Below are 27,555 nucleotides of genomic sequence, written 5' to 3'. Positions count from 1 at the left end.
AGTAATCAGAACAATAATAGCAGTGGACACACATGAGAAAATCTTGCCAAGCGTCCTCTAGTAAAATGAGGGTTTGCATATCTGTCAAGTCATCAAACGCACAGACAGTACTACTTCCCGTCCCACCACCATAGCAGCATTCCCCAGTTCATTCTGAGATGCCACTGTTCATTGCAAACAGCTTAGTAAAAAGCGGTGACAGGAAAGGAAATACAAAAAAAGCTCAGAAGAGGTTTGATGAAGCATTAAATTTAGAAATAAAAGTTGTTAGCATGTAGTAGAGATGGATCTTTAAATCAGATAAGGGAACTGGATGTTTTTGTTCTGGGGTAATGGGATATGGAGCCCTTCACTTCCAACTCATCAGTTCAAGCAAGACAGTTTGATAGTGAATGAAAATTGTTACCATGTGATGGCTGTTCAAAGACCTATGTGAAAGGAGTGGCTGGGAGCTCTATGTATCAGAGAAACCACCTTTACAGCTAGCGTCCTACTAATGATTTCAGCATAGAGGCAAGAAATGAATGTGCTTGGAGAGCAACACTGTCCTGAGAGGTAGGTCTCTCCTGAAGTGGGATGAGATTTGGAGTCGTCAAGATAATATATTTTTCATTTCAAAGAAACAGTAAATTAAAACAAGACAGTTTGTCATTATTACAGATAGTGAGCTTTGGTTTCATCCCACTTACACCAGCATGAATTAGAAGTCCTTTCACTAAAGTTATTGGCGTTGCTTTGAATTTACTGTAATATAAATAGGATGAGAATCTGATCTGTTATTATTGCTCTAGTACTATCGATGGCTTACATGCCATGGACTTGGATTCTGTTGAGTTATACCTGTTCCATTCTTGGAAGATTTTAGTGCCATAAAACCTCACTGCAACATCATTTCATGTGGTTACCCATACACAGAAAACTGAACAAAAAGCCTATTCAGCGTTCCCAGAGCTTCCAGTCTACGCGTGGGTCGAAGTGCAATGAATATCTGCTCCATGTAGACATGTACACACACACAGTGAGTCATTTTCACAAGTGCTCTGCACCTGCCATTAATGATAATGGGAGCAGTGTTAGATTAGCAAAAGTGCTTTTGAAAATCCCATCCATTATCCTTACCTCTGTCTGTTCTGATATCTCTACATCTTTATAACTCCTTGCAAAATTGCCACAAAAACTTATCAGCTCGGGCACAAAACCTACCCATCTGCCTTTTCTCTTGATGACTAGTGATAATGAAAAAGAACTAATTACGTTTTATTTGCCCATTAAAAAAATGACTTGCTGCAGACGATTAGGCCAGTAGGATTCTGGAAGGTCAAATCTCAGATGGAGTTTGAGAGACCGTTCACAGAGTAAAGACCTGCATAGACCTAATATGCTTATCCATAGCTCCCTGATAGAAAAAAAAGAGACAGAAAAGAAACAACAAACCAGCCTTGTTACTATATCGACTACAGTTTCAAGCAAGATAAAATGTTGTCATTTTCTCCCACACATTAATAATGTTTTCTAAGGCTACCGACACTCCGCTGAGAGGACAGCAAACCAGCTGTACCATACCTCTTCATTACCCTGTCTTTATTCCAGGCATCAGAAATGTGTTTTGGGACCTGAACCTGCAAGATAGCAAGGAAATTGTTTTTGCAGGAAACGGTAGATAAATATTTGAAGAACAGATGCACAGGACAATGTTTTGTACAGGTGGGAATGCTGAGGCCTCATCTGCAGATAAGCCTTTCAACTAACGTGTTTCAGGCCTGTATGGAATAAGTTGGGGTTAATTACACCGGAGAGGTTCGTCACTGACATCTTAAAGTCATTAAGGTCCTCAAGAGCTGAAATGGGGTTTAGCTACTCAACTCCCTCCAATATCAACAGCAGTCTCAGCGCAAAGCATTTCTTTCACTTGGAAAACGTAAAGGACATTTTTGTCTGAGCCACGGAGAACAGCAAGAGTTAAGCTGCAAACCAGATCATAAATAGTGATGTCTCCATCTCATATTGTTTTCTTGTTTTCTTGTTTTTTATTGTACAGTCCACAAGTGATCCAAGTGGTGCCCTCCAGTGAATTGTAAGGAAATTATACACAGCTATGACTTCTCATGCCCTGAGATCTCTCACTGGATCCAGCAGAAGAGTGAGGATAAAGTGACATTTGCAAGAAGCTCCCTACCCATGAAGAACAAGGCATTCAGGGACATGCATGGATTAACAGAAAATAAAATCAGAGCAAAATAAAATTCATGCTTTAATGGTCCAAATAGATAAAAACAAATGTGGGAAGCTAGTACCAGCAGCAAAGGAAAATATAGCAAGGTATGATCTCACAAAACAATATGAAGTAATAATACAAAACACCTTTGAAATTTATAATGCATAAAGGTGAATTTTCCTTAGAATTCACTACAAAATTTTCAAAGACAAGTAACAGGAGGAGCTGAACTTGGGACCTTGTGGCTTCTGCACCCCAAGTTTTGCAGCAGCAAAGCCACAGAGACCCATGATCCGTGCCTGGATTCCTAATTCCGGTAGCTCCCAGAGCACAGATACGTAGCACAGTAAGTTCTCAGCTATGGTCATGTTTATACAGCTCTTGGTTTTAGAAAGTGGCAGCTCCCTTATTCTACACATAGCCATAATGTGATCACGGCACTTCAGACCAGCGAACAAATGTGTTGCCGAATTACCTCCATGAAAGGTTGAAAGTCCGGCGTAGAGGGATTACAGTAATTCATATGCTTTAAGGTTAAAGAGGCTACTATGATCAGCTTGTCTGACCTTTTATATACACAGGCTGTTCATTTTTTCCCCCCAGAACTGGATTAAAGCCTTTTAGAAAGATATCTCATATATCAAAGACAGTTGACTACAGTGAGTCCGCCACTTCCTCCGGTAAGCTATTCAAATGCTTAATTACTGCTAGGAAACTGCCTCTTATTTCAAGGTTGAATTTGTCTAACAACTCCGATATCCCACCACTGGAACTTGTTTTGCCTTTGTCTGCAAGGTTACCAATATTTCCTTCTGCCTCGCATGCTCTGATGTCTTTTCCATGTGCAAGTCCCTCCACACAGAGCAACAATCCATTCCAAACCTTTTCTCTGAACAGCTGAGGAAGATTAAACTTCCCATCGTAAGGTTTGTTTTCCAGCTGCTGGACTTCTTTTGTGTGTGGCATCCTTTGATCTCTTTCCAGTAATTTCACATCTTTTGTTATGTGTGGGCACCAACGCTGGACACAGAACTGTGGCAGCAATATTGGGTACAGAAGAGAGACCACTTCCCAACTTTTGCGTTTTTATACTTCTAAGCTTCACAGTAGCCTTTTAGCAATAGCCTTGCACTGAGAACTCACGTTGAGACAATTATCTCCAGTGACCTCTAAATCCTGTTCTGAGTCATTGCTTTTCAAGTCTCCCAACCCGTAAGTATAACACGCTTTCTTTGTTCCCAGGGGTATTATCTTGCATTTTGCTGCATTAAGACACATTTTGTTTGATTGTGACCTTGTAGCGATGTGAGTCAGATCACTCTGTATCAAAATGATCTGGGTATGCTATTTACCACCATACCAAGCTTTAGGTGACCTGAAGATTTTACTGGGAGAGATTTAAACTACATTCTAAGACAATGATGAAAATGTTGAACGGGGTTGGATCCAACAACCAATCCCAAGGGACCCCTCTAGAAAGAGTTTCAATCATGGATGCCTTTAAATTAACAAATTAATTTTGAGATCTGTCACTGAGTCAGATTTTAAGCCATCTCTTGTGTTCCTCAGCATTTCTATGCAATACAAGTTTTTAGATCTTTGAGACATTTTATGCATCCTGTATAGACACAGATGCCCATAAGACCTATGGCTGGCAGTCCTGCCAAAAATAAACCAGACCTCCTTTGTGTAAAGCCATGAAATAAATACCTTTTGTGATCTCAGAGTGACCATGAGGTGAATCAAATCACTGCCTCTGTGAAAAGGGAGCTATTGGCAAGACATTGCCACATCTGGTAAATAATGTGATCAATGGGTTGCATCTTTAACTAAGAATCATGTAATCACAGAATAAGTAAGACTGGATGGGACCTCTGGAAGTCATCTTGTGAGCCCTGTCCCATTCCCTCATTTCCAGACATGAAGGAGAATCATCAGGACTCAGCAAAAAACATTCCTTTTCTGCCACTTACGATAAAGCAGCTCCAATCTATTCAGCTAACATTATTCTTCAAGGGACCAAGTCCACTTTAATCAGATAATCTGTGCTCTGTATATCACCAGACAGCGAGTTTTATTTTGGGATTACTGCATCTAACTCATTTCTTGTAGGTGGAGTTGGAATACTGTTTTTAGAAAGATGCTCTATCCCATTTTAAAGACTACAAATCCACCAATCCCATTAGTGAGCTCTTCCAAACACTACCTTAGATTGTAAACTCTTCGGGAGCAGAGACTGCCTTTTTGTTTTCTTTCATAAAACATCTGAAGTGCCAGCACAACCCAATGAAATAACCACAATTCTCATTAAAGATTTGTACCTGCAATATATTTTCAGCCTGTTCTCCATGCAAGCATTGCTTCATGGAAAGGATTGTCCTGGTTTCAGCTGGGATAGAGGTAATTTTCTTCCCAGTAGCTGGTATAGTGCTGTGTTTTGGATTTAGTATGAGAATAATGTTGATAAGACACTGATGTTTTAGTTGTTGCTAAGTAGTGCTTAGGTAGTCAAGGACTTTTCAGCTTCCCATGCTCTGCCAGGTGCACAAGAAGCTGGGAGGGAGCATAGTCAGGACAGCTGACCCAACTGACCAATGGGGTATTCCATACCATATGACGTCATGCTCAGCATATAAAGCTGGGGGAAGAAGAAGGAAGGGAGGGATGTTCGGAGTGATGGCGTTTGTCTTCCCAAGTAACCGTTAGGTGTGATGGAGCCCTTCTTTCCTGGCGATGGCTGAACACCTGCCTGCCGATGGGAAGCAGTGAATGAATTCCTTGTTTTGCTTTGCTTGCGCGCGGCTTTTGCTTTACCTGTTAAACTGTCTTTATCTCAACCCACGAGGTTTCTCACTTTTACTCCTCCGGTTCTCTCCCCCATCCCACCAGGGGAGAGTGAGCGAGCGGCTGGGTGGGGCTTAGATGCCAGCTGGGGTTAAACCACGACAGGATTGAACTCTAAAGCTATCTGTGCCTTCTTTGAGCAGGACCTTGGCCTAACAAGCATGACACTGGTCAGCTGGAAAACACCTGGTATTAACTGACTTTAAACAACTGGGACAGCTACATCAGATAATGACAATAGATCTGAATGCTGACCTTATTCAGGAGTTTCACGAGATACTCAATATCACAAATAGTCACCTGGATGCCAAATTTAAAACAACTTAAAATTATTTGGCTTTCAAACACTTCTTGTGACCCATCACTTTCTGAAAATTGTGCCCTTTATGATGTTTAAATACCACGCAAAAAAATACAGCCACCCAAAACAACCAGAAGTTTTGAAAATCTGGAGCTACTGGGGTCAGTGTGGAGGACTCAGGGCTGTGTCTTGCTTACTCTGTCCACAGGAGCTTCAGGTGGGCTGGAGGAGCACTGTCTCCTGCTCTCTGGTATTTACCACACAAGGAGTTGCAGGATCCAAGCCAAAAGTAATTTTCTTCTCAAGAAAACAACAAATAAACTGAACCTGTTCTAGGTGTGTTATGATAGAAGAAAAGTTGGTATGGTAAGCACCACATCTGCCAGGTGGTTGGCTAAATGGGACATGCTCCTTCCCTCCCAAGCACGCAGGATGGGGCAGGTGCTGAGTAACTAAAAGGGTTTTGTGACTGCATTCCTGGCCTGTAAGCCTTCATGTCCAGACTCTCCAGCTTCTCTGAAAGCCTCCTTTGCTAGGAATGGATTAAGATCTTAAAGCACACAACCAGCCACTAACTGATAGGAAAAACTCTGTGTCTATTGAACACCACTGCTTATTAGGAGAGGCAGATCTTTTGGCTTACTTCTAAACTATGGTGAGCGTGACATATTCCCTCCCCAGAACAAAAACTAATTGTCATGTTCACAGCCACTACTATCGTGCAAAATAATTACTCTTCAGCAGCAATGGGGCGGCTGTCCCTGCATTCCTTGGGTTGCTGCTGCACTTGCTGGCTGCAAAATGCTCACAAATCCCACCGCAGTCTCATTCCTCTTTCGAGCCTCATGCAGTCTAGCTTCCAAGTCCCTCACCCACCACCATGCAGCACCAACAAAGTCTCAAGGATTAGAGTTTTGTGCAGAAGCAAAGGGTTGGTTTTGAGAGACTGCTTCTGCAATAAACAAGATCAGCCGAGAGCTAATAAAATTTCAAATTAGCTGTGACTTTTCATGGCCCCACAATTGTGTTGGCTGATTTAATGGGCAGCGTCTTAGCTCACTGAGATTGAATAATTGAGCATTTCTACAGAGTTATGGATGCTGCAACAAAAATCCGTCATGCTAACATCAACGACCGAATGCAAATAACCTTCAGCCAGAGGTGTTATTATGTGTTTAAGCAGACTCTGACGGGTGCTGCGTGTCAAGTGTCGGGCTGGAACAGGCAGGCACATGTAGGGACGGACCTGTTTGTAGGCAGAGAGCATCCTGTGGACCGTGATGCACATCGGGAGCCCCGGACACACAGGCAGGCAGGAGGAGGTGAGCCTAAGGAGCCTTATTAGGGTAAATCTGGGACAGCATATATGACAAACTCAAGGATTGCTCCTGCTGAAGATCACGAGACTTTTTGCCACTGACTGCAGCGGGAAGAGCCTCTGTGAGAAACTGTACTAGGCAAAGCAAAACTAGAAAGAAAAATAACAATAAAAAACCATTGTCTTTCAGGAGTATTTTCATTGCCAACGAAAGCATAAAATGCACTGATTATACAAATAATTGAGTCTCTCGCCTCATCCAGTTCTTATCTTTCACTTTGCTTTCTGTGCCATTCACCAGCCAACATTATCACTTTTCGCGGGGACACTGTCTGTCTTGTTCTGTGATGCTTTTGGATGTATTACTGGGAGAGTTTGGATGGGCGGGTTTAAAATACAGATGCTCCGAGGTAAAGCTAACAAAGTGGTAGTCTTACCCTTGAGCAAATCAGATTTTACCATCCCATCTCTAGTCTAAACTCTGGTTCACAGAGACTAAAGGAATGGCTCAGTACTTCTGCACAAAACACAAGTTATTGTTCATGTGAATGCTTGTGCTGATGAAGCTTTACAGGAGTAATGATATTCTGCCCTGAGTTGAGGACCGACACTCAATTTACTTCAACTAGATTTGGGGAATAAATAGGTTTCACTCCAGTGCTTTGCAGACAGAAGTTTCACCTGTTCAACAAAAGAGTTGTAGCTTTTGGCCCCACTGTAAGGAACCAAAGGGAAACAAAATACAAATGTAAGGAACAGAAGCAATGTGACTGTCAAACCCCTGTGATCACGTTAGCTATTAATGTTCTCTTCACTCTTTCTATCCCACCTGCTCTGTTTTGATTTTGCCTGAATAAGGTTTGCAGTGGTTGTATCCTGGCTAAATTAGGTTGCTGGCTGCCTGGGAAAGGAATTGCCCTCACATCTTTCTCTAAGTGCTCAGCACATGTTTGCAAGTTCAAAATAATATAGTCATATGTAATAGTAATCATGTATTTGAATTACAGCACTCCTTGGGCTCTAGGGCAGAAGCCGAGCTCTGCAGTGCTAGTCCTACAGAAATACTCTGCAAAAAGTCCATCCTAATCCAGAGCTACATTCCTGTTTAACAAAACATCTGAAAAGAAAAAGAAGGGAAGAGGAAGGAGGAAATGACGGAAAATATACGATAATCACCACTAGCTGGGCATAAAGCAGAGCTATAATAATGTCTTTAGAGCATACAAGTTCACAGAATCCCCCAACTCATCATTGCTCTGGAAGATACAATTGATGCAGCTGGCTTCATGGGTTTCTTCCTTTCTCCAGGTAGGCTTTTAACAAAGGGACTTACACATTGTATAACCAGCAGAGCACCACAGAAACCAGGCAATCTATGTTTGGAGTGATGTTCATGAAGTTGAGCAAGGGATGTATGTGAGGGCCCTTCCCAGCAGCGGAGAGAGTGGCATTCAGACGGTGCAGTCAGTATAGGTTGCTTAACCTGATGGATGGTTATGGAATACCGTACCTGAAACTGCCTCCTTCAGGAGCCAAAGCACCTCTCAAAAGAGATTCCTCTGAGAAAAAGGGACTCAGAGCTTAGAATTTTTTTGTGGGAGCAACGGGTTCACAGCCTCAGCAGCTGAGATATCCTTATCACCAAGGTCTCTCACTTTTCTGGCAAGTGCTGCAAGTGTTAAGCTACTGCTGAAAAGTTCACCCTAACATATTCTGTTGACTGAATCCAAGGCAATTCAAGCAATCATCTGAGCACAACTTGGAAAGTGGTCTCGGATAACTCAGATATAGGCATGTTTCTCAAATCCTGGTGAAGAGGAAAGTGGCCATGCACTCTATGCACCCTGAGCACACTTGGGGAAAAACCTTAGGTTTTTAAGGGGACTTTCTGCTCCAAAAGGGAGGCAAGAGTTTGCCTCAGGTGCTAAAGCAGGTCTGGCAGAGCCTTCCTGAATTTCTCCTTTGAGCATTGGTGCCCAAACTCTGTTTAAGCATTTTTTCAGGTGCAAAAATGCTTTGCGAAATGCATGTCCAAGCCTGTCTTTTCTGAAGATGGTTCATGTCACCTTTTGTTACATCTTACATACCAGCAGTGCCTCCTTCCCATCAGTAACTTCCCTCATTTCAGCAGACAATGGTATGTTTCTTTCGACACAGAGGACACTTTCACGGTTTCTTTCTGAATCTATTAATCAAAGGCATTTCATTAAGGACTAGTCAAAAGCACTAAGAACTCTCCCAAGCTGTCAAGACAACCCACAGCCACTGCTAGACCCTCAGTTCACAACACATCATCCTCCGTAATGGCACAACCAACACCTGCTTCTGGATGCTGTAATGCCTGGGTTCACACCGCCCTCCTGACAGCCCCAGTGCTAACAACCGGCAGCGGGTGATACTCGAGTGTTACCGTCCAACACAGAATCAGCAAAGAACTGAAACCTGAACATGTGAACTGGTCATTTTGTTCCCTTACGTGAGGAAAGGTTGATTAACGGTCATCATAAAACAGAGGATGAGAAGCTGGGTGATTTATAACAAATTATACCAGCTAGCCAATCTTTTCAGGTACAGCAGACTTTCTCGTCTTTTTAGCAGTGCTTTGTGGTTCCTCCAAGATGACCCTGTTGTTTGACTGGATCTATCTGTGATGGTAAATGCTAATTTATGACGGTTGTTTTCCCAGGTGCGTTCAGATCTCAACACTTCCCTTCATAAATGTGGCTAGCACATTAATGCATCATTTTTTATGGTTTCGAGGAAGCAGACAGCTCCCACACCATGCCCAGGAGACAATCTTCTTGTGTTATAAAATCCTTGCAGGCATGAAGTAAAGGTTCATAACAGTGTGCAAAAAGAAAAAAAAGAAATCTGAAAGCACCCCACCACATTGTCAGCAGCTCAAGCATTTGCAAAGACAAAGGTTTGTGTTCTGGGGTTCTCCACAATTCCCGTTACAACCCTGCCGCTACCTTCAGGTGTAACCCTACGTACTGGCAAAGAGCAATGCAGACTCCTGCCAGTTCCCTAACGCGGTATTTGGCATGTGGTGGACAGATGGTGGACACATGGGTGTTAAGAAGGCCAGCATGCAGAGCCAAAATTTCTCTTGCCAAAGAATTTGAAATGCTGCTTCTGTCCCAAAGCATTAGGCAAGTCTCCACCTTCCTACAAGCACTACCTGACCCTTGAATGGGGCTGTAGCTGTCATGAATGAGACATAAACTGAGGGGCAGAAGCTTCGCTACTACATTTCTTGCAGAAAAAGAGAAGAGGATGGTTTATTTTCTTCACTCCCAAAGGAAGATCATTGACCAGGTGACACGCAGGAAAAATGAAGTTGCTACACTTCTATGTAATGTAATGGTGTACAATATATGTTAGGATAGGCCAGCATTATTTGACTGGGAAGATAAGCTATCTATCTGTCTATCTATCTATTTAAATTATCCTGCAGTAATCACCAACACAAGTGTTTGGAAGTGTTTCAGTTGGGAAGAGGCAGCAGAGAACAGCAGACAACTGAACATCAACCTCTAATGAATATGAAGGGTTAGAAAATATTAGGAACTTTTATATTCCAGACATATTTTTCATCTAAGGCAGACTCTTGCCTTTCACAAGCGAAGTAGATTCACTTTGGGCACAGTTCAGCAGCTGTTTAGCAACTAGAGTTGTTGAAAGCTGGAAATGAAAGATGTGGTCGGTTCCACTTCCCAGAGAACCAACAAGCTTTACCCTATCTGGAAGACTTCGCTACTCTGGAAAAGCCCAAAACAATAACAAAGGCCCTCAAGTGAAGTTACTGTGTTGATCAGACAGAACATTTAGACCAAAAGAGCAATTGAGTTTATTATCTGTAATTCTTTCATGGTTTCAGGACAGTGGGGTGTATCCAGACACTGATAGGGTGAATCAGCCAACTCTCTGGCTCTCAATATGGAGGGAGTCATACCACGAGATGATTTCTCCAGAGCAAAGATGGTTAACACGGCTTTGCTGCCCAACAGCATATCTGTGAGACTGTGAAGAATATCCTCTCCTCTTCCCCTCCATTTTTCCTGAACACTCTGTGCCTGATAGAGGAGTCTACAAATGCAACGGAGCCCATATTTAGCCTATGGCATATCAGCCTGTTATCAAGGCTTTGTCAAATGCCATTAACTCCACTTCTAGGACTTGTCACAGAAGATAATTTCCTTGGCTTTTAAACCTTCAAACTTCTTATTCTTCAAGCACATGACAGAGCACTCAGTGTGGGGCGAGACAGGACTACTCTCTGGTAGTAAGTGTTTGCAGCCATGAATTAGAGAAGTTATTTTCTGCCAAAGAGAGGCAAGGACCACTTTTCTCAGCTTGTTTTAAGGAAACACCTCCCATTTGTTGTAATACAGGTGGCCTCTTAGGTCAAACGTGCAAAATCCTAGCCTTTTACCCAGATCGTTAAAACTCTGTCACTGCACTGTTTTCCCTTGACTGATACTGGATGATCGCCTGCTCTCAGTTACTTGCTACAACTCCTTTCAAGTTGACGGGCTTTGTGTTTAAAAGTGTAAATAAAGTGGACCTGGGTGTGAAACCTAAGCGCTAGCTTTGACAAATGACACTTGTGTGTGGAGAGGGGACTGCTCTCCCAGACACCTTTTTTCTAACCTGAACCGAGATTACATTTCACCGAGTCTCTCTCTGAGTGACTTCTGCTTAGCTTGTTATTGTTTATCTGAACAGCCTCCAGATTTAAGAGGCAAACACGCCCTGTAATTTGGTACCCGTCTCCCTCAGGGTATGATTAGGCTGGGATCTGATGAAAAAGATTCTGACTTCAGCTCCCATTATCCCGAGGAATTTCCGGCTGCAGGGATCTTGATTAGCAGACACACGATACCACAGCACGGGAACCAGCTTCCGATGAGCTCAGGCAGGGTGAAGCCCCCCCATAGCATGAACGGCCCCACCGTGGTGTCTCAGCTTCGAGAGGTGCTGCTCTGAGCAGAAAGTGACTCGACGGGCAGCAGTCACCAACCAAAAGTAGGCACCTACGAGGTGATATCTGAAAGCTCAGAGAGATCATGCCCTAAATCCATTTGTCTCCGCTGATGGTAGCCACGGTGACTAGCTCAGATGTTTGACTTCTAAAGTGTCATGAAAGGACTCCCATCTCCATTGCCTACATTCATGTGCATATGAAGACGAATTCAGCAATAGCCCTGAAATCCTTTGCAGTGAACAGACAAATAAACCACCTTTCTCCAGCCCTGAGCATGCATCACTCCAGAGACTGTGATAGGACCCCAAAAGAGGGAGAAGCTGTAGTGTTCATACACATACTACATGCTCTTTCAAGAGGCTGTTCAGGCCTCCATCTCTTCAGTGCTCTTCGAAGCACAGCAGTTTCCCAGGGTATAATGTTTGTGGTGACAAAGTGGCTGCCTCGAATATGGGCTCAATTCTGCTTCTGAAACACAGGTGCCTAAGTGTCATTTGACATGCCTTTGGATATCTGAGAAATCCAAAGGCTGCTGTCACACATGAAACATATATATGTGTTCTACTAGAGATCCAAGTTATTGTGAAGGGGAAGCCAGAAGCCAGCTGGGGTACTCTAGGATGGTCTCAGATGGTGCTGGACAAAAGGCAACAGACATTAAGTTGGAACATGGAAAATTATCATTAGATATTAGGAGAAAAACATTTACTATAAGGATGATTGTATACTGGAGCAGGTTGCCCAAAGAGGTGGAATCTCCATCCTTGGAGGTGTTCAAGAGTTGACACAGTCCTGAGCAACCTGGTATAATTAGAACTGCTTTGAGCAGGGGGTTGAACTAGACAACTCTGGAGGTCCCTTCCAACCTAAATGTTCTTCAAATGGCTCTAGCTGTCTTGCTACAGGGATCAGCGTAACAACTAGAAAACAGGTCCAGAATCAGCCTTTCCTTACCAGTCCATGTAACCATATTCAAATCCCTGTGCTAAACAAGGAACTCGGGCTCCAAAGTAGACGTGCCTCACCACTGCTGATGCCCCTACGTCTCAGAGGTTGAAATTCTAGACTTGAACCCACGAATACAGCACAAATGATCCATACACATGTATAAAAACCAAGTTAAGAGAAGGTTAATGTATATTTGTTCCACTTTTCATCTGTGGAGAGTCCTCAGCAGTAATGTAGCAAAATCAAAGGAACAGCTATGCTGTGCTGGTTTTGGCTGGGATAGAGTTAATTTTCTTCACAGTATCTAGTACGGGGCCATGGTTTGGATTTGTGCTGGAAACGGTGTTGATAACACAGGGATGTTTTCGTTACTGCTCAGCAGTGCTGACACACAGTCAAGGTGTTTTCTGCTCCCCACCCCAGCCCACCAGAGAGGAGGCTGGGGGGGCACAAGATGTTGGGAGGGGGCACAGCCGGGACAGTTGACCCCAACTGACCAATGGGATATTCCATACCATATGACGTCATGCTCAGCCTATGAAGCTGGGAGAAGAAGAAGGAAGGGGGGGGACATTCGGAGTGATGGCGTTTGTCTTCCCAAGTCACCGTTACGCGTGATGGAGCCCTGCTTTCCTGGAGATGGCTGAACACCTTCCTGCCAATGGAAGCAGTGAATGAATTCCTTGTTTTGCTTTGCTTGCGTGCGCAGCTTTTGCTTTACCTGTTAAACTGTCTTTATCTCAACCCACGAGTTTTCTCACTTTTACCCTTCTGATTCTCTCCCCCGTCCCACTGGGGGCGAGTGAGCAAGCGGCTGGGTGGGGCTTGGTTGCCGGCTGGGGTTAAACCACGACACATAGTGTATGGCATGGATTATCTGTAAACTGTAAAACCATGTACATGTTTTTTTTTTTAGTGTACCAAGAGTAAAGTCAACACTCATTTGTGGGCTCTGACACATGAAAAAGCTGTCTCATGGCAATATGTTACGACCTATCAGTTGCTCTGCTCTAGCTGTGTACACCACTGCTCCACACAAGTTCACCAAATGCAAGTTAGCAGCTGATGTGCACTAACTTGTAAACATGCCGATGCCGTTTTTCTCTCCTGTCTACATCTGCTGTCCTGCAGGCTAGCAAGGCAACAAACGGCTTGTTTCAAGGTGAGGGTAACCCAGTTACAAGGTTAGCACCTTGAACCAAGAGATACGAGGAGATGGTGTTCCACCAGCCAGCTCGGAGTCTGGTCATGCTCTTTTTGATGTTATACAGATGTGGTCTACCTTGTATGTTAGGCTAGATTACTCCTTCTTCCCTCTCTCTCTTTCTAAAAACTTTACAGAGTTTTTGTTGGGGTTTTTTCCATGGAAACTGGGATTATCCTTGGCTCTATTTAACATAATTTTTACACATCTGATGTGATGAATTTTATTGCTGCCCTGTGTCATCTGTAAATAGGAAAGATGAGTACAGTGATATTCAGTTTCATGTGAGGCAAAAAGCGACCTTTGTTTTATAGCGTGTTCTCTTTCTATGGTTCTCCATTTTTTTCCATCTTTTCTAAAGGGATAATTTGGTCCATTTGCCATGCCAGATGTGCAGAAGTATTTTAAATATTCAATCAGAATCCCAGTTGCTGTGAAGCAGATAATCACAGTCTTGGCTTGGCTATTTTTGTTTTTTTTTTTTTAACTGTACTGTTCTTGTGAATATGATAAAACAGAGGCTTGCAAAATGCAGTCTCCACTTCACAGTCTGGGTCCTGGCCCAGACTTGTGGTTTACAAAGCCTTTTGCTGAGTGACAACAAAACAAATTATGCAGTCTCCCTTATGCCTTAAATTTAATATCTCATCTCCTGCCCTCTAATTCAAACCTTCACACTGCACCAGGGTTTCCTTTGTAATGAGATAACTCTGAATATTAAGTTTGCATTACGCAGGGCTATTATTCACATGCCTGACATCATTACATATGGAACTGTAATCAATAAAACATGGTTCGAGAGGGATTGGATGGCTTGCGGGCATGGGGATCAGTCACCGAAGCCTCTACGTTTCTGCAAAACATCCATCCCAAGTCAGTAGTGACCTACCAGAGAGCCTTGATGAAAACCTCAGGCAGTGAGGCCAAAGTTCGAACAGTCAGGGGCGCTTGCTGTCTGAGGTGGTCCCATTGTATCGCTGCTGAGCCATCCGGCTGGGAGTGATAGGACGAACGCATAGCCTCTGCCTGCTCTCTGGTATATGGACCTGATTTGAGGATAAACAAACCTCCCTCTTCAGCCCTGGCACCCCAAGTCCAAATCCATTTCGTTTGAATTCACATCCACTCTGGCTGAGTCAGCCTGGCAGTCTTCGCTGTCTGTTCTCCACCAGCTGTCAAAAAACAATCTGCCCTGCAGAATCAAGCCCAGCTGACTGTTCGCTGTGCAAGGTTTACAGGCTCTGCGAAGCCTGACATATCACATGTGCTCATGTCCTACCTCCGTCGTTGTCTTTCCCATCGCCGCATGCTGTCTCCATGGAAGTATCGCAGCCCGCTCCTCTCCATCCCAGCTGGCAGACACAGTGCCAGCCGTTCATGTCCAGAGTGCATCTGCCGTTGCCGTTACACAAGCCAGGGCATCCCTCTGCAAGGCAAACAGCCACACGTTCAAATGCACTGGAAAGACAAAGCCACGCAGCCTGGAAAGGGGCTAATTAAACAGATTTTTCCCTTTGCCTTCAGTTTATTTCTCCACTCCCACTTGGTGTCTTTCCCCCTGGAGTGGGCTGTCCCAGTTCGGTATCAGGACATTGGTGACCACTCAATGGGCTGCTATCTCCCAGGAGGTCCTCACAGCACATCCTCACTAATCGGATCGAGGGAATGGTGAGCTTCAGGGAGACAATGAGATTTTCCTGCTTCGTTGGTTGTAAACCCCACCCTGCCCTCTGAATCTCTCAAAGCCTTTGCTTTGTAAGATTTGGAGTTACCTAAATTGCATGTGGGGTTAAAGTTCCTAACACCCTCCTAACACCCAGTGGGATAAAGCAGCTGGCTTTCAGCAATACTGAGACCTCAGACTGGTAAGCAGTCAAAGCTGGCTGGAAAGGGAAGGCACTTCCTATGTTAGAAAATATTTGGAGAACACCCAGTTTCTCTGCTGTAGTCATTTTAGGTGGGATTCATCTCATCCGGTTACAATTCATCTATAACGGAGATACCTTCAACTCTCTCCGTAGTCAGCAGAGGAAAAGTCTGTCCCATGGCATGAATCCCCTCGTGTGGGTTAGATGCCCACACTGATGAGCTGAAGCACGCTCTGGAAACACCCGTTTCTCCCCAGTGACTAGAGAGAGAGCCCAGCACAGAGGCAGGCGTTTCTTTTATAGGCGATAAAACTTAGGGAGGATGAACACCCAACTCCCAGTCTGCTCACTAGGGTTTGATTTTCTCATCTGATGACCTCTCGACGAGATTTCCATCCTTTTTTTTCCCCCCCAAGAAAATAGCAGAGTAATTTCCACAGTAAGCAGCGGTGTGAGGGAGGCTGCTTAGCTTATACAGTTCTGGGGGCTTTTTACCTGCAGAGCTCAAAAATCTTTATCGAGAAGCAGTCAGAAATGTAAGCCACATTTTACAGCTTAGGAAACTGAAGTACAAGGGACTGAAGTGACTGTCAAGGTCACTCAGCAGGACTGATTATACCAGGAACACAATTCAGTCTTCCTGACCCTATGTTAAGGCCCTCTCTATTTATACGTGTGTTGTGCAATCCTGCCACATAGTTTGAGTTTTCTTCAGGCCCTCAGCTTTGCAAGACAGGTTTGTTTGTGAAACTGTGCAAACACCGCAGACTTATCCTGTCCTAAAGGGTTACAACACGATGGCGAAGAGGTGTGCGTCGTTGCAACATCTGGTTGACCGCATGATGCATGAGGGTCTGCCCAAGGAAGTGCTGGGACAGCAGGTAGAGCACACCACGTCATCGCGGGTCCTGCGCTGGGGAAACGTCGTTCAGAAATGTCCTTTAACTACAGAATTGTTTCATGGTGAACTTAACATCTTCTCTAGGATCGTTTTTCTAACAAGTGACAGATTTACAGGGACCAAATGGAAAAAGAAACAAAGGTGGTAAGGAAAAGTTCTTTAAAAGGATCTTAAATAAATTTTTCATTTACAAACATATTTGTTGTATTTCAGTCTTTTAGAGTGTGTATTCTCAGGGCAGGGCATACAACGTGCGTGTGTATGCGTGAGCACGCTTGTGTGTGTGTGTATTTTGGTATTTGTACACTATCTTACTATTTATGTACTACAGAAGAGCTATTTATAGGCAAGGCTACTTGAAATTCTCCATTTTAATACCCAGCCTTCAGTTACTTAAAACAGTGCCAAACTTTTAACCATTTAATCTGATTTTTTTTCCAATGCTAGAGCTAATTTATGTGTTTGTTCCCTTTACTTACTCTCAGTACATGCTGAAAGCATTCAGCTGTTTGGAAAATGAGAGAGGAAGAAGCGTACTACTTGTTAAAATAACCTGCTAAAATTACTTAGCTAGGTAGGTAGACCCACTTTGGAGTAGATAAATTCAGTTTGGATAGGATCATTCTGACGGTAGAGATATGACTGTTTTCCCCTCTTTATAAATCTGCCTAAACTTGTCTAGATGAAAAACCTCTGAAGAAATCTCACTTTATGTGTATTCTGCATGGCTCCATTAGAGCTTGGCTGGTGCATCACCATTGAGCACACTTCATGTTTTTATTGCTTGGACTCTTTATAGCCCATCCTAAAATGTTCTTTTCTATTCTGCAGTTGCAGAGGCTGAGCAGGAAACTTCTTGCAAAGGTGCTGTGGGGTTGACCTGGACAGGAGTGCAGTGAGAACCAAAAAGAGTTGAGTGAAGCTGAAGACACCACTGTAAAAGGATGAGAGAAGAAGGGTTGGATACCACTAGATTTTTAACCCAACAAGTAGTATTTAATTCCTGGAGCAGACTCTTATTTTCTGCAATGGGAAGAAGATAGATAGGTTTTAGAAGTTTTTGCTGTGAGCTAAAGACAAAAATCCTCCTGGGTTTGGTTCCAAGCCATGTAGGAACAGGTCCGAATCCTAGAAATGGTTTAAGTTAGGCCTAGGAGGTTTCACATTATGAAAATTCAGAGGGAAAAGAGGAATTTCATTTTATTGTTTTTGTTTCAATTATATTTTGCTTTTAATAATCTTTGGAACAAAGATCTCAAAAGCAAAGATCTAACATTATTAGACAGAAAAGATACTGTAGTGATTGATCACTTGCTCTGAGACTGACAAAAGCAAATGGTCTTCAAATGTCTCACGAGAAGTGTCCAGCAAGTATAAGGAAAAACTAATATAACTGTAAAAATTAGGAGTTCATATATAGCTGTATGTGCTCTACTGCCCCAGGCTTAGGACAGGGGGAATTTGTAATGGCAGAAAATGGCTGATATAATTTGGATGGGAGCACCTTCTGCACCTGAGGAAATGAGAAGAGCTTGATTTGTCTACTCTAGCACAGCAAAGGCTGAAAAGACTATGATTGTTTTCCACAAATGCATGAAACAGATAAACAGTGAGAAGGGAAAACAGCTATTTAAGCTAAAGAGAATAATGCTAGCATAAGAACAAATGGACATAAACCTAGCATGAATAAATTCTGGCTGGAAATTAGGAAGAAAAAAAATCATTTCCCAGGATCAAAGAAATAAAGTTTTGGAGTAACCTCCCAGTAGGAGAAGAAGCCTCACTGATCTATCCATAGAGCTTGGTAAATTTATATAAAGTTTTACACAATATGGTTGCCCTTGGCAGCAGAAGACTGGACTCTAACTGAGGAGACTCCTTTCAGTTCTACGTGTGAATTTTGTGTGCAATTCATTGTCTATATGAAATGTGTTTGAGACTATCTGAATGGACTTCCATGATTTCCTCTGAATCTTTTCGAGCTGGACCCGCAGAAACTAAGTCAAGCATCTCAGAAGGCAGACAGACAGAGGAAAAGCATCAGTCGGGAGACGAGAGACAGAAGAGAGAGAGAATCTTATGAGATTATGCCTTCCCAAAATGTCTGTTCCTCTTCCTTGACTGTTAAGGGATCCCAGCATGACTAGCTGAGACATAAGCATCTACGCTGTAGATATCTAAAGTGGAATATCTCCCACCTGTAATGTTGAACTCCATTGTTTTGACATCTTTCAAGTCTAGAAAGCAAATTTACCCCCTCCCGTCAAGGAGAGAGTAATCTCTGGTTCCTAATGAGATAAATCTCTTCCAAGGAGTCAGAGTCTGTTTCCTAATGAGCTGAATTCTTCTTCACAGATCCACAAACATAAAAGTTTTCAGATATCAACCATTACATTACAAGGTACAGCAAAGTACCAGTGCTTTGAGGATTAAATTGTACCTCTCCTGTGTCATGGGTTTGGTAGGAGAGCAGACAGTTTTCAGAAGTAATGAGAAAGGAAATCATTAGTAGAAAACAACAGAATTAAACAGCAGCTGTCAGAAGACTTGTAGCTTCAGAAAGTTAGAAGTTAACATGGATGTGTAGGCCAATGTATCTAGGAGAATGGACCTGTAAGTACTATTATTTCTAAACTGGTTCACTGCATAAAGGCTTGGCCATCACTAATGCTACAGAGATAGGAATGTACAGTATTCTCCATTCCCCAAATAGTGCACTCCAAAGCACTTGACGAAAAGATGATACAAATAAACTTTATCCCTTCCTTTCCCCCATGCTGGGGAATAAAGCAAAAAGATCATCTTGCCTCCAAAGTGCTTCTGAATATCAACACAGCAGGATGGCTTAATCCTCACAGATTTAAACCACCATAATCTTGCAGCTCTGATTTCTCATAGCTAGAGTCACTAGTGATCCATTATTCCTGTTTGTGTTTGTTAACTGTATTCGGGTGACTAAGAGAACTAAATGTGTGAATAGGGCTTTTTGAGTGGGGGGGAAAAACCCTTTATGTGAGTTTCCAACGGAAGCACATGAAAGCGCTGCTGAAAGATGATGATACTGTGGGACATTCACAAGGATGTCAGGTCTGCCATGGAAGAGACAGTACAGACCAGGGAAGCAATATAAAAAGTGGACTAATTTTGAACTAGACAAGAAAAGATTATCACAGTCAAAGGAGACTGTCACCAGAGTAAGAAATTATCCTGCCATTTTCAGTTTGTTGTTAAAATAATCTGCTCTTAATGATCTGTACAGCTAAGGCCTTCGCTAATTAGTCCAATTATAAACAATGTTCAGTGGGATTTTTCTTCAAGCCAAGCCTCATTGCCACTTGAAATTGGACTTAAAAGATAAGGCTATTATCTTTCCTCCATTGTCAGTAGGAAAGCACTGATGGATGTTCTAGCAAGTCCCAATAAACAGTGGTTGAGCTCTGAAACGAGTAGGACACGGCTGAATGCAACATGTGAGGATGCAAACACCTGCAGCTTAAGAGAACAACAATCAGTAAGTGACCTGCAGAAGTTTTGTAGGACTGAAGGGGAGGAGCAAAGCATCAGCTGATCCTGCAAATTATGAGAAACCCAGTAAAGTGTCCTGAAAACACTCAACTCTTAAACTACCACCATGATATTTTGTGATGGTGGGAATCCAGAAACCCTTAATCAGATGCACCCTGTAAAACGAAGATTAAAGTTACTTGCCACAGCTCCTATTGCTTATAACTGTCGAAATGAAGGAATTGGCTGTGGTCAGACCTTGGGTTCTCACTGCTTCTCAGACTTCAGAAGCAGCCCAAAGAAATTACCTTGCAGCCATTCCTGAATTCAAATGTTGTTCAGCATCTTTACATTTCAGACTAGCTGTTTATATGCCTCACTACAGTGTTAATGTGGTTATTTTTTAAGAGCAAGAATTGATAACCAACAATAGGAATTAATTACGTTGATGTACCATCAGCTCCAATGGTATTCTGGATGGAGAAGGTCTCTCTAAAATCAGCACCTCTTTAATAGTAGGCACCTCTTTTCATTTTAAGCATTACCAGTGTTAATTAGGCCTTAGTTTAGAAGACTACACTCCGATTCTAGTTAGAGCTTCTTGGTTTAATCATGCTGATGTGTGCTATTGAAACTTGCCCTCCAATTTAGAAACAATTCTGCATCTTCTCTGACTTACTGGTTTACCGTAAAGCTGCAGGAAAGATTCAGCAATAAATCAGTCTCACCCTTGACAACACAGGATTACTGGGAAGGGATTTCAACCAAAAAGATGTTAATAATTAAGAAAGCCAAAAGGGCATGAGTAATTTAGTTTTGAAAAATGCACACCATGCAGTTAGCCAAGTAAAAAACACGTACTTTTAATGTTTCAGCGACTGCCAATCTTTCCAAAAGAGGCCATGCATGGTAAGAGACAATCTCTTATTCTTAGTACGTTGCTTAACCTGTTACCCACCTGAAATACTAAATATAATGTGTCTTTATTCTTGGGCATAAAGGTGAGTCAAAAGGCTATCCAGAGGAAAAATGACAGCTACAGAAGACTTAGTAAAAAAAATTGGGCCACTGAATAGGCAAATCAGTAGTGAAGGTCCCTGGAGCCAAGCTCTGCAGGATGATTTCTCATCTTTTCTATCTTCTTGGTGCTTATCTGCTACCTTTTGATCCAACCTTCTCCAATACATATTGAGATGAAAAGGAGTCCTCCTGGGGTTTTGAAATGCAAAACACTGAGATGTGGAACATTAACAGGAGGTTCTGATAGTACTCCCTAGTGATGGCCCATATCTTCCTCTAAGGATGCCACCACTATTACTTCAAAAGGGCACAAGAAGTGACCCTCTTTCCTTGACCTAAGAAGAAGAATATACTTTTTTCTCCTAATTTAAAGTCAAGCATGTATTACTGACACTAAGCAATGACAGAAAACTAACTACCACTGAACAATCCACTGATCTATAAAGAGGGGTCCAAGGACAGCTATCAGGTGCTGCATTACACTGAAGATGAAAGTCTCCCTATTTAAACTGTGGACATTTTATCATTAATATTTGTTTATCTGTTCAAAGTTTTTCCCTAGTTGGATTGTACCTGAACCTGCCTTTAAGCCTCAATGGAAACAAGACAGAAACATTAGATTGCAAATTCATCCAGAGAAGTGAAGTCAGTAGGACAACCACGTTTCTTGCCACACCACAAGAGCCCTATATGGCAGAGACTTCGTTTTAACTGTTCACCGGACAAACATTTTGGCATATCTGTCCTTCTTCATCAGCCTCTCACAGTTGCTATTTCTGATTGCTCACAACCTAAAAGGAAGGTAATGCTATGGAATGATTTGTTCAACCTGATTTTTTGGTTTGTTTAACCAGCGAACATATGATGCTGCGTGGTGTCAGCACTGTGTTGCTGTTAGTGTCAAATCAGCCATGTAGAAAGGTATGTGTGTCCAACTCAATCATATTTATTGTCAGATTGTTGTATTTAACTAGATGTGTGCTATTTCAATATTTTTAGAAAGCTAAATGCATTGTGGAACTGTCTATTTCTATTTAAAAATCCTAAATTAATTTAGCTCATTGCTCTGATTAATAAACTGAGATTTTTTTGTTAAGATAGCAGATTACCTCTATTCTGTAGCAGTTCAATTCCTTTTCTTCTTTGTTGAAGAAAGACCTGGGTCCTAGATTTACTTTACATTTACAAATAGGAACACAGGGTTGGATTTTGTTGTAGTGTACATTAATGTCACGTCACTAATTTCAATAGATTTTGCGGATATATACAACCAGAGGCTTTGAGGTCATAACATTTTTGTATTAAGAAAAAAAAATAATATATCATTACTCAAAGTTCCCACGTAAGACTTCGCAGTCATGGATCAAAAACATGAAGACTCCACACATAAAGTGCACTCACCTGCTTGTTACAAAATGGATCATAGACATTTGATTAAAACACATCACTGTACATGGCTCCTGCTGTATTCACAGACACTTTTGTCTCCTCCTGACTTGCCTTACCTGGGTAGGAGGGGTGAGGATGAGAGATGACTTGGAGGGGAGGGCAGGGACAAGGGGACGGGAAGGAACACTGATACGATGTTAACACAGGGTCACAGCACTCACGGACGTATTTCCTACCTAAATGACTGGAAAGTTCACCCTTCCAGACATTAGGGAGCACTTTGGTGACAATGAGGAAGAGATGCAACCTCAACACAGCATGTTCACGGTGCATTTTTTTAAAAGAAACACAAAGACAATAGGAAAAATAGGAAGGAAGAGCATACCTTTCACTACCTTATCCAGATAGTGAGCTTGGGAGATAAAAGACAGGACATTTAAAGTAGGATTGAATAAGTGCATTGCGGCTTACTACGAGACTGTGCAGGTGCTAGAAAGGCAAAGGAGAGTTCACTGTGATATGAAAAGAAAAACCTTGATTATGAGGAGAGAAAAAAGGAAGAAGGGTGGAGCACAGCCCTCCTCAGTCAAAGAGCTCAAGAAGGCTGTGTTTAGGCGTCCGGTCATCTTTGCTCGTTAAGATCAGGAAGAGAAACAGGAAAGTTTTATATAAAAGTTTATGTGTTTATATATATATAGTATATATATGTGTGTGTATAGATATATATGGCAGAATATTATAATGCTCTGCTCATTTGCAACAGTCTACCTCTGTTTTACTGACTGCTTTTCTTTTCATCAGGAAAAACAGAGTCATCTGAAAGTGCTCCACCTCACAGATTGTCTTACGCTTTTCCGCACAAAGAGGCACAGTTCTGTGACCTTACCAGACTGGGAGAGGCTTTTCCCTGGATCTTCTTAATGGTAATACATGGCATTTATACAGCATCCTCTAGCCCCAGATCAAATTACTTTACAAATATTAAATTAACCTCACGGCAGCTCTACCAGATAGGTAAGTATTAATATACTCATTCCAAGGAGGGCTAAAGAAAAAAAAAGAAAGTTATAGATGTAGTGGGAGCAGTCATGTGCCCAATTCCCATGGAACATTAATTTGGAAAACCATCTTCTAATTGATTTTCTGGGGTCAAACAGAAAGTTGGTGGCAAAGACGCGAGCAGAAGCCAGGAGTCCTGCCTCGGAGAGCCCTTGCGCACGCCAGCAGGCGGCACTCTCTGTCCTAGCAGCAGCTGGTCTTTATTAATAAGCAAGAGGCTCCGAGTCTTGCATTTCTCTCTTTCATTACCTGCTTAAATGTTCTTTCCTTTGTTCTCTTGTCTGCTCCCTGCAATCTCTCTCTCAGTTGTGTCCTGGTACCCTTTTGAAGAGGTTTTAGTTTCAGGTTCGTTCACACAGACCGCCCACCTGAGAGGTCACAGCCCTTGCAGGAATTATCTTTCCATCCTGTGAATCTAATGGATCCATCGAAGCACTATTGTAAATAAGTGGAGAGGGCTGGGACGATCAGATCTAACCTAGTGTGGGGCAGTTATGAGGCTTGGGAATGAGATTAACTAATCATCCTGGTGCAGGGGTAGTGATGCGGGAAGCACGGCATCACCATCCACTTGGACGGTGGCTGAAGCCTGGGAACGTGTCTCTTGGATTTTGACATCCAGAGCAGCCCAGCCTGTAAATTCAGGCAGCAGTCATCGTGCAGATGGTGGCAGTGGAGGCAGTTGCCAATGCCAACCATATGTCAGTTATGTGTCAATGTTTTCTTGTAATTTGAAAACAATGGAGGCCTTCTATGGGAACATTCCATGGTAGCATGAATCTCTCTTCTCTAAACCTGTATAGTCTCATTCCCATGCTATACTTCTGGCATTAAAACATAGAATTATAGAATCACAGAATCGTTTCGGTTGGAAAAGACCTTTAAGATCATCAAGTCCAACTGTTAACCTAACACTGCCGAGTCCACCACTAAACCATGTCCCTAAGTGCCACATCTACACGGCTTTAAATACGTCCAGGGATGGTGACTCAACCACTTTCCTGGGCAGCCTGTTCCAAGGCTTGACAACCCTTTCGGGGAAGAAATTTTTCCCAATATCCAATCTAAACCTCCCCTGGCACAACTTGAGGCCATTTCCTCTTGTCCTATCGCTGTTACTTGGGAGAAGAGACCAACCCCCACCTCGCTACAACCTCCTTTCAGGCAGTTGTAGAGCACGATGAGGTCTCCCCTCAGCCTCCTCTTCTCCAGGCTAAACAACCCCAGTTCCCTCAGCCGTTCCTCATCAGACTTGTGCTCCAGGCCCTTCACCAGCTTCGTTGCCTTTCTCTGGACACTTCCAGCACCTCAATGTCCTTCTTGTAGTGAGGGGCCCAAAACTGAACACAGTATTCGAGGTGTGGCCTCACCAGTGCCAAGTACAGGGAGACAATAATTTCCCTAGTCCTGCATCATATCATCTTACCTACAGACACTCCTTTGGAAACCATGTGGGCATGTGGGACATGCTGAGGAAGCATGTAGGGGCTCAGAAGAAAAGCTACTTTTCTAAGGTGTCCTCTGCTCCCGAAGGCACCGCACTCAGCCCCATGTCACCACCCCCCTCCTGGAAGCCACTGTCCCTCAGATCTGCTACAAGGGGAGCTCATGTAAGCATTTTTCAGTCTGAAAGCCCTCTCATTTCACCAGCCTGAGCTAACTTGGTTTGTTTTGTCTGAAACACATTGGGAAGGATCACATGAGCACTTCTCTTGGCTCATAGAGAGGGAGGGAAGGAAGAGAGAAGTGAGAGATGCTAGGGGCAGGTCTTCCGGTAGGACTTCTTCCCCAGCACGCTCTCCTTCTTAATTTTCCAAATATTCTTTTTCTCTTTATCTTCCCCATGGGGTGAAGTGGACAGGGCCTCAGTGAAATCACTGGAGTTAAACTGAGATCACATAAATTTGAAGGAGAGGAGAAAGTAGCCCTTCATTGCTGAATCAGTGACAGCACAAGAAGCACAGGGGCAGGGAGAAAGCCTGTCTCTCAAGTTCATCTGTGCTTCCTATTTGCTGTCAAATATGCTGCCAAACTACTTAAGGCCAGATTACCTTCAGCTTGATGCAAAATCACGTCAGAACAAAGCACATATTTTCCACTGACTGCTATAACCATGGCCTGCTCTTGCCCAAAGGCACCCATCCCAACCAGACCGGGTGGGTGCCAGAGGGTCAAACACAGCTCAGCTTCTGCTGCGGACACGCCTGAGTGCTGCAGAGGGCTAGCTATCATCTGCTCTGTTGGGCTGAGGGTAGCAAGGACCTTCTCCAGACACTGGTGGGCTTATTTTATGTTGGGCTGCATATGGATCGAGCCGCTCCGTGGATTTAAATGGCACAAGTGATGTGTTAGAAAGCTGGGGAAAAGAGACCGGGATCCACCTGTAGCGTGCCTTGTCTGGATTCCAGCTGCTTCAGCAGAAACCGAGAGGCACTGATTACAACCCCGGCTACTCAGGACATGTGTGATTATTTATGCAGGAAGGCTGATGAAAGGCAAACTTAAAGGGGCAGACTTCTCAAAAATCAGAGTTTTGCTAAGTAAAACAAAAACCATCCCAATGGTGCCATAAGCAGAAGCCCGTGTGGGACGGGCTGTCTGCCTGTCCGTCTAGGCACTTGTGATAGCATACATCACCAGTACGTGCCAGGACCAGATTTTCAAAAGGAGTTAAGCTTTTGTAGAGATCAATGGGAATTAGGCACTGAGGTGCTTTGAAAATCCTGCTAGGTGTTTGGAGAGCTAACTGCTGGTGCCTTCAGTGCTCTAGAGACCCTGTAGTATTCAGGTGCAGCAACCGAACTCACAGTGATAGCTTTGGTCTTGTGTCCACGATGTTCAAGGATGATGAACATCCCAACTCTACCACACGGGGAAGCCCTCTCTGCCATTATTTTTCTAAATAACCCTAATATGAATCAAAGGATTAAAGCTTGTTTCTAGTAAAATATCATACAGAGATTCACATATCAGATATAATCTCAGTGCAAGGCCCACGTAGGAAGAGTGAAGTCTCCTTCGGCATCTCTGATGTGGGACGCACAGCACCTGGGGCACTAGCCAGGCCATACCATCAACTGTATTAAATTTGAGGCCAGGCTGTTACGGCCCTGGGAAATTTCTGGAGTTGTTTATTAAACCCAGGAAATTTTCTGTGGTGGCACCTGTGAATCGGCCCCATAGAGCAGCCTACCACAGAGCTGACTTGTAATTTGGCCTTTCAGAGCCCACAGTAAACGGGTTTATTTCACCTTTAAACTCAACACTCCTAAAACCCACCATGGTCCCTGGATGTGGTTTGGGCCAGAATAGAGGAAAGTTGAATTCTTGCAATGTTTCTAACTGGGGGCAAATTTGGACTGGAAAGCCCATAACAAGAGTCTTGCATTGTGGCTGTTGTCACGTTGTTTTTTTTTTTTCCTTTAAGAAATTAGAGTAAATCGATTGAACCATTCTGCTAGGTTTCAGGATTCCTGCAGTTATATAATCAACTTTCTGCTCTACTCTTTTCCAGGATGCGCTAAGTTTGCTGAATTAGGATGATGAATGCAAGCTTCTGCATCAATTTCCTGGTTGGGAATTAACTGGGGTTCCTCTAATGAAATCTCTGAATGTGAGCAATCAAGCTAGTATATTTGGTAACACGACTCTTTGTATGAGCAAACAAAATTAATCCACTGGGAGCAGAGTTCCCTTGAACACCGTAAGAAAGAGCCTCCTATGACCTACAAAACAAAAGGGTTTCTCACTCTCAAACATGCTCAACAGGAAATGGAAGAAGTGTCCTTTACTTGTTTCATCCATTTCTACCATGTTACCTGCACACATGGCAATATTGTTAAAGCATCACTTCAGCAATGGGGTTTTATGCTTGTCAGTGCTAAAGCAAACCGGGCCATGACACAGACATATACGGATTTACTGTCAACAGAACAAGTTGCCATGCAGGGAAATTACACAAGGACAAGGGGAATGCTTTCCACATACTTAATGTAAT

General features: G+C 43.0%; 1 protein-coding gene across 1 annotated transcript in view; it reads right to left on the bottom strand.

Moving 5' to 3' along the window:
* TENM4 (teneurin transmembrane protein 4) overlaps positions 1–27,555 on the bottom strand; it is a 354,979-nt gene that overhangs the window by 101,447 nt on the left and 225,977 nt on the right. The window contains exons 14-16 of the mRNA XM_075143906.1: positions 22,885–22,911; positions 15,097–15,243; positions 8,766–8,863 (exon numbers count right to left, since the gene is read on the bottom strand). Of these exons, the coding sequence (XP_075000007.1) occupies positions 8,766–8,863; positions 15,097–15,243; positions 22,885–22,911 (272 nt within the window). The remainder of the gene's footprint in view (positions 1–8,765; positions 8,864–15,096; positions 15,244–22,884; positions 22,912–27,555) is intronic.

This window comes from Calonectris borealis, chromosome 1 (genome assembly GCF_964195595.1).
Source record: "Calonectris borealis chromosome 1, bCalBor7.hap1.2, whole genome shotgun sequence".
NCBI lineage: Eukaryota > Metazoa > Chordata > Aves > Procellariiformes > Procellariidae > Calonectris > Calonectris borealis.
The sequence above is the reverse complement of the archived record's forward strand: the minus strand, read 5'-3'. Positions and strand labels throughout refer to the sequence as shown.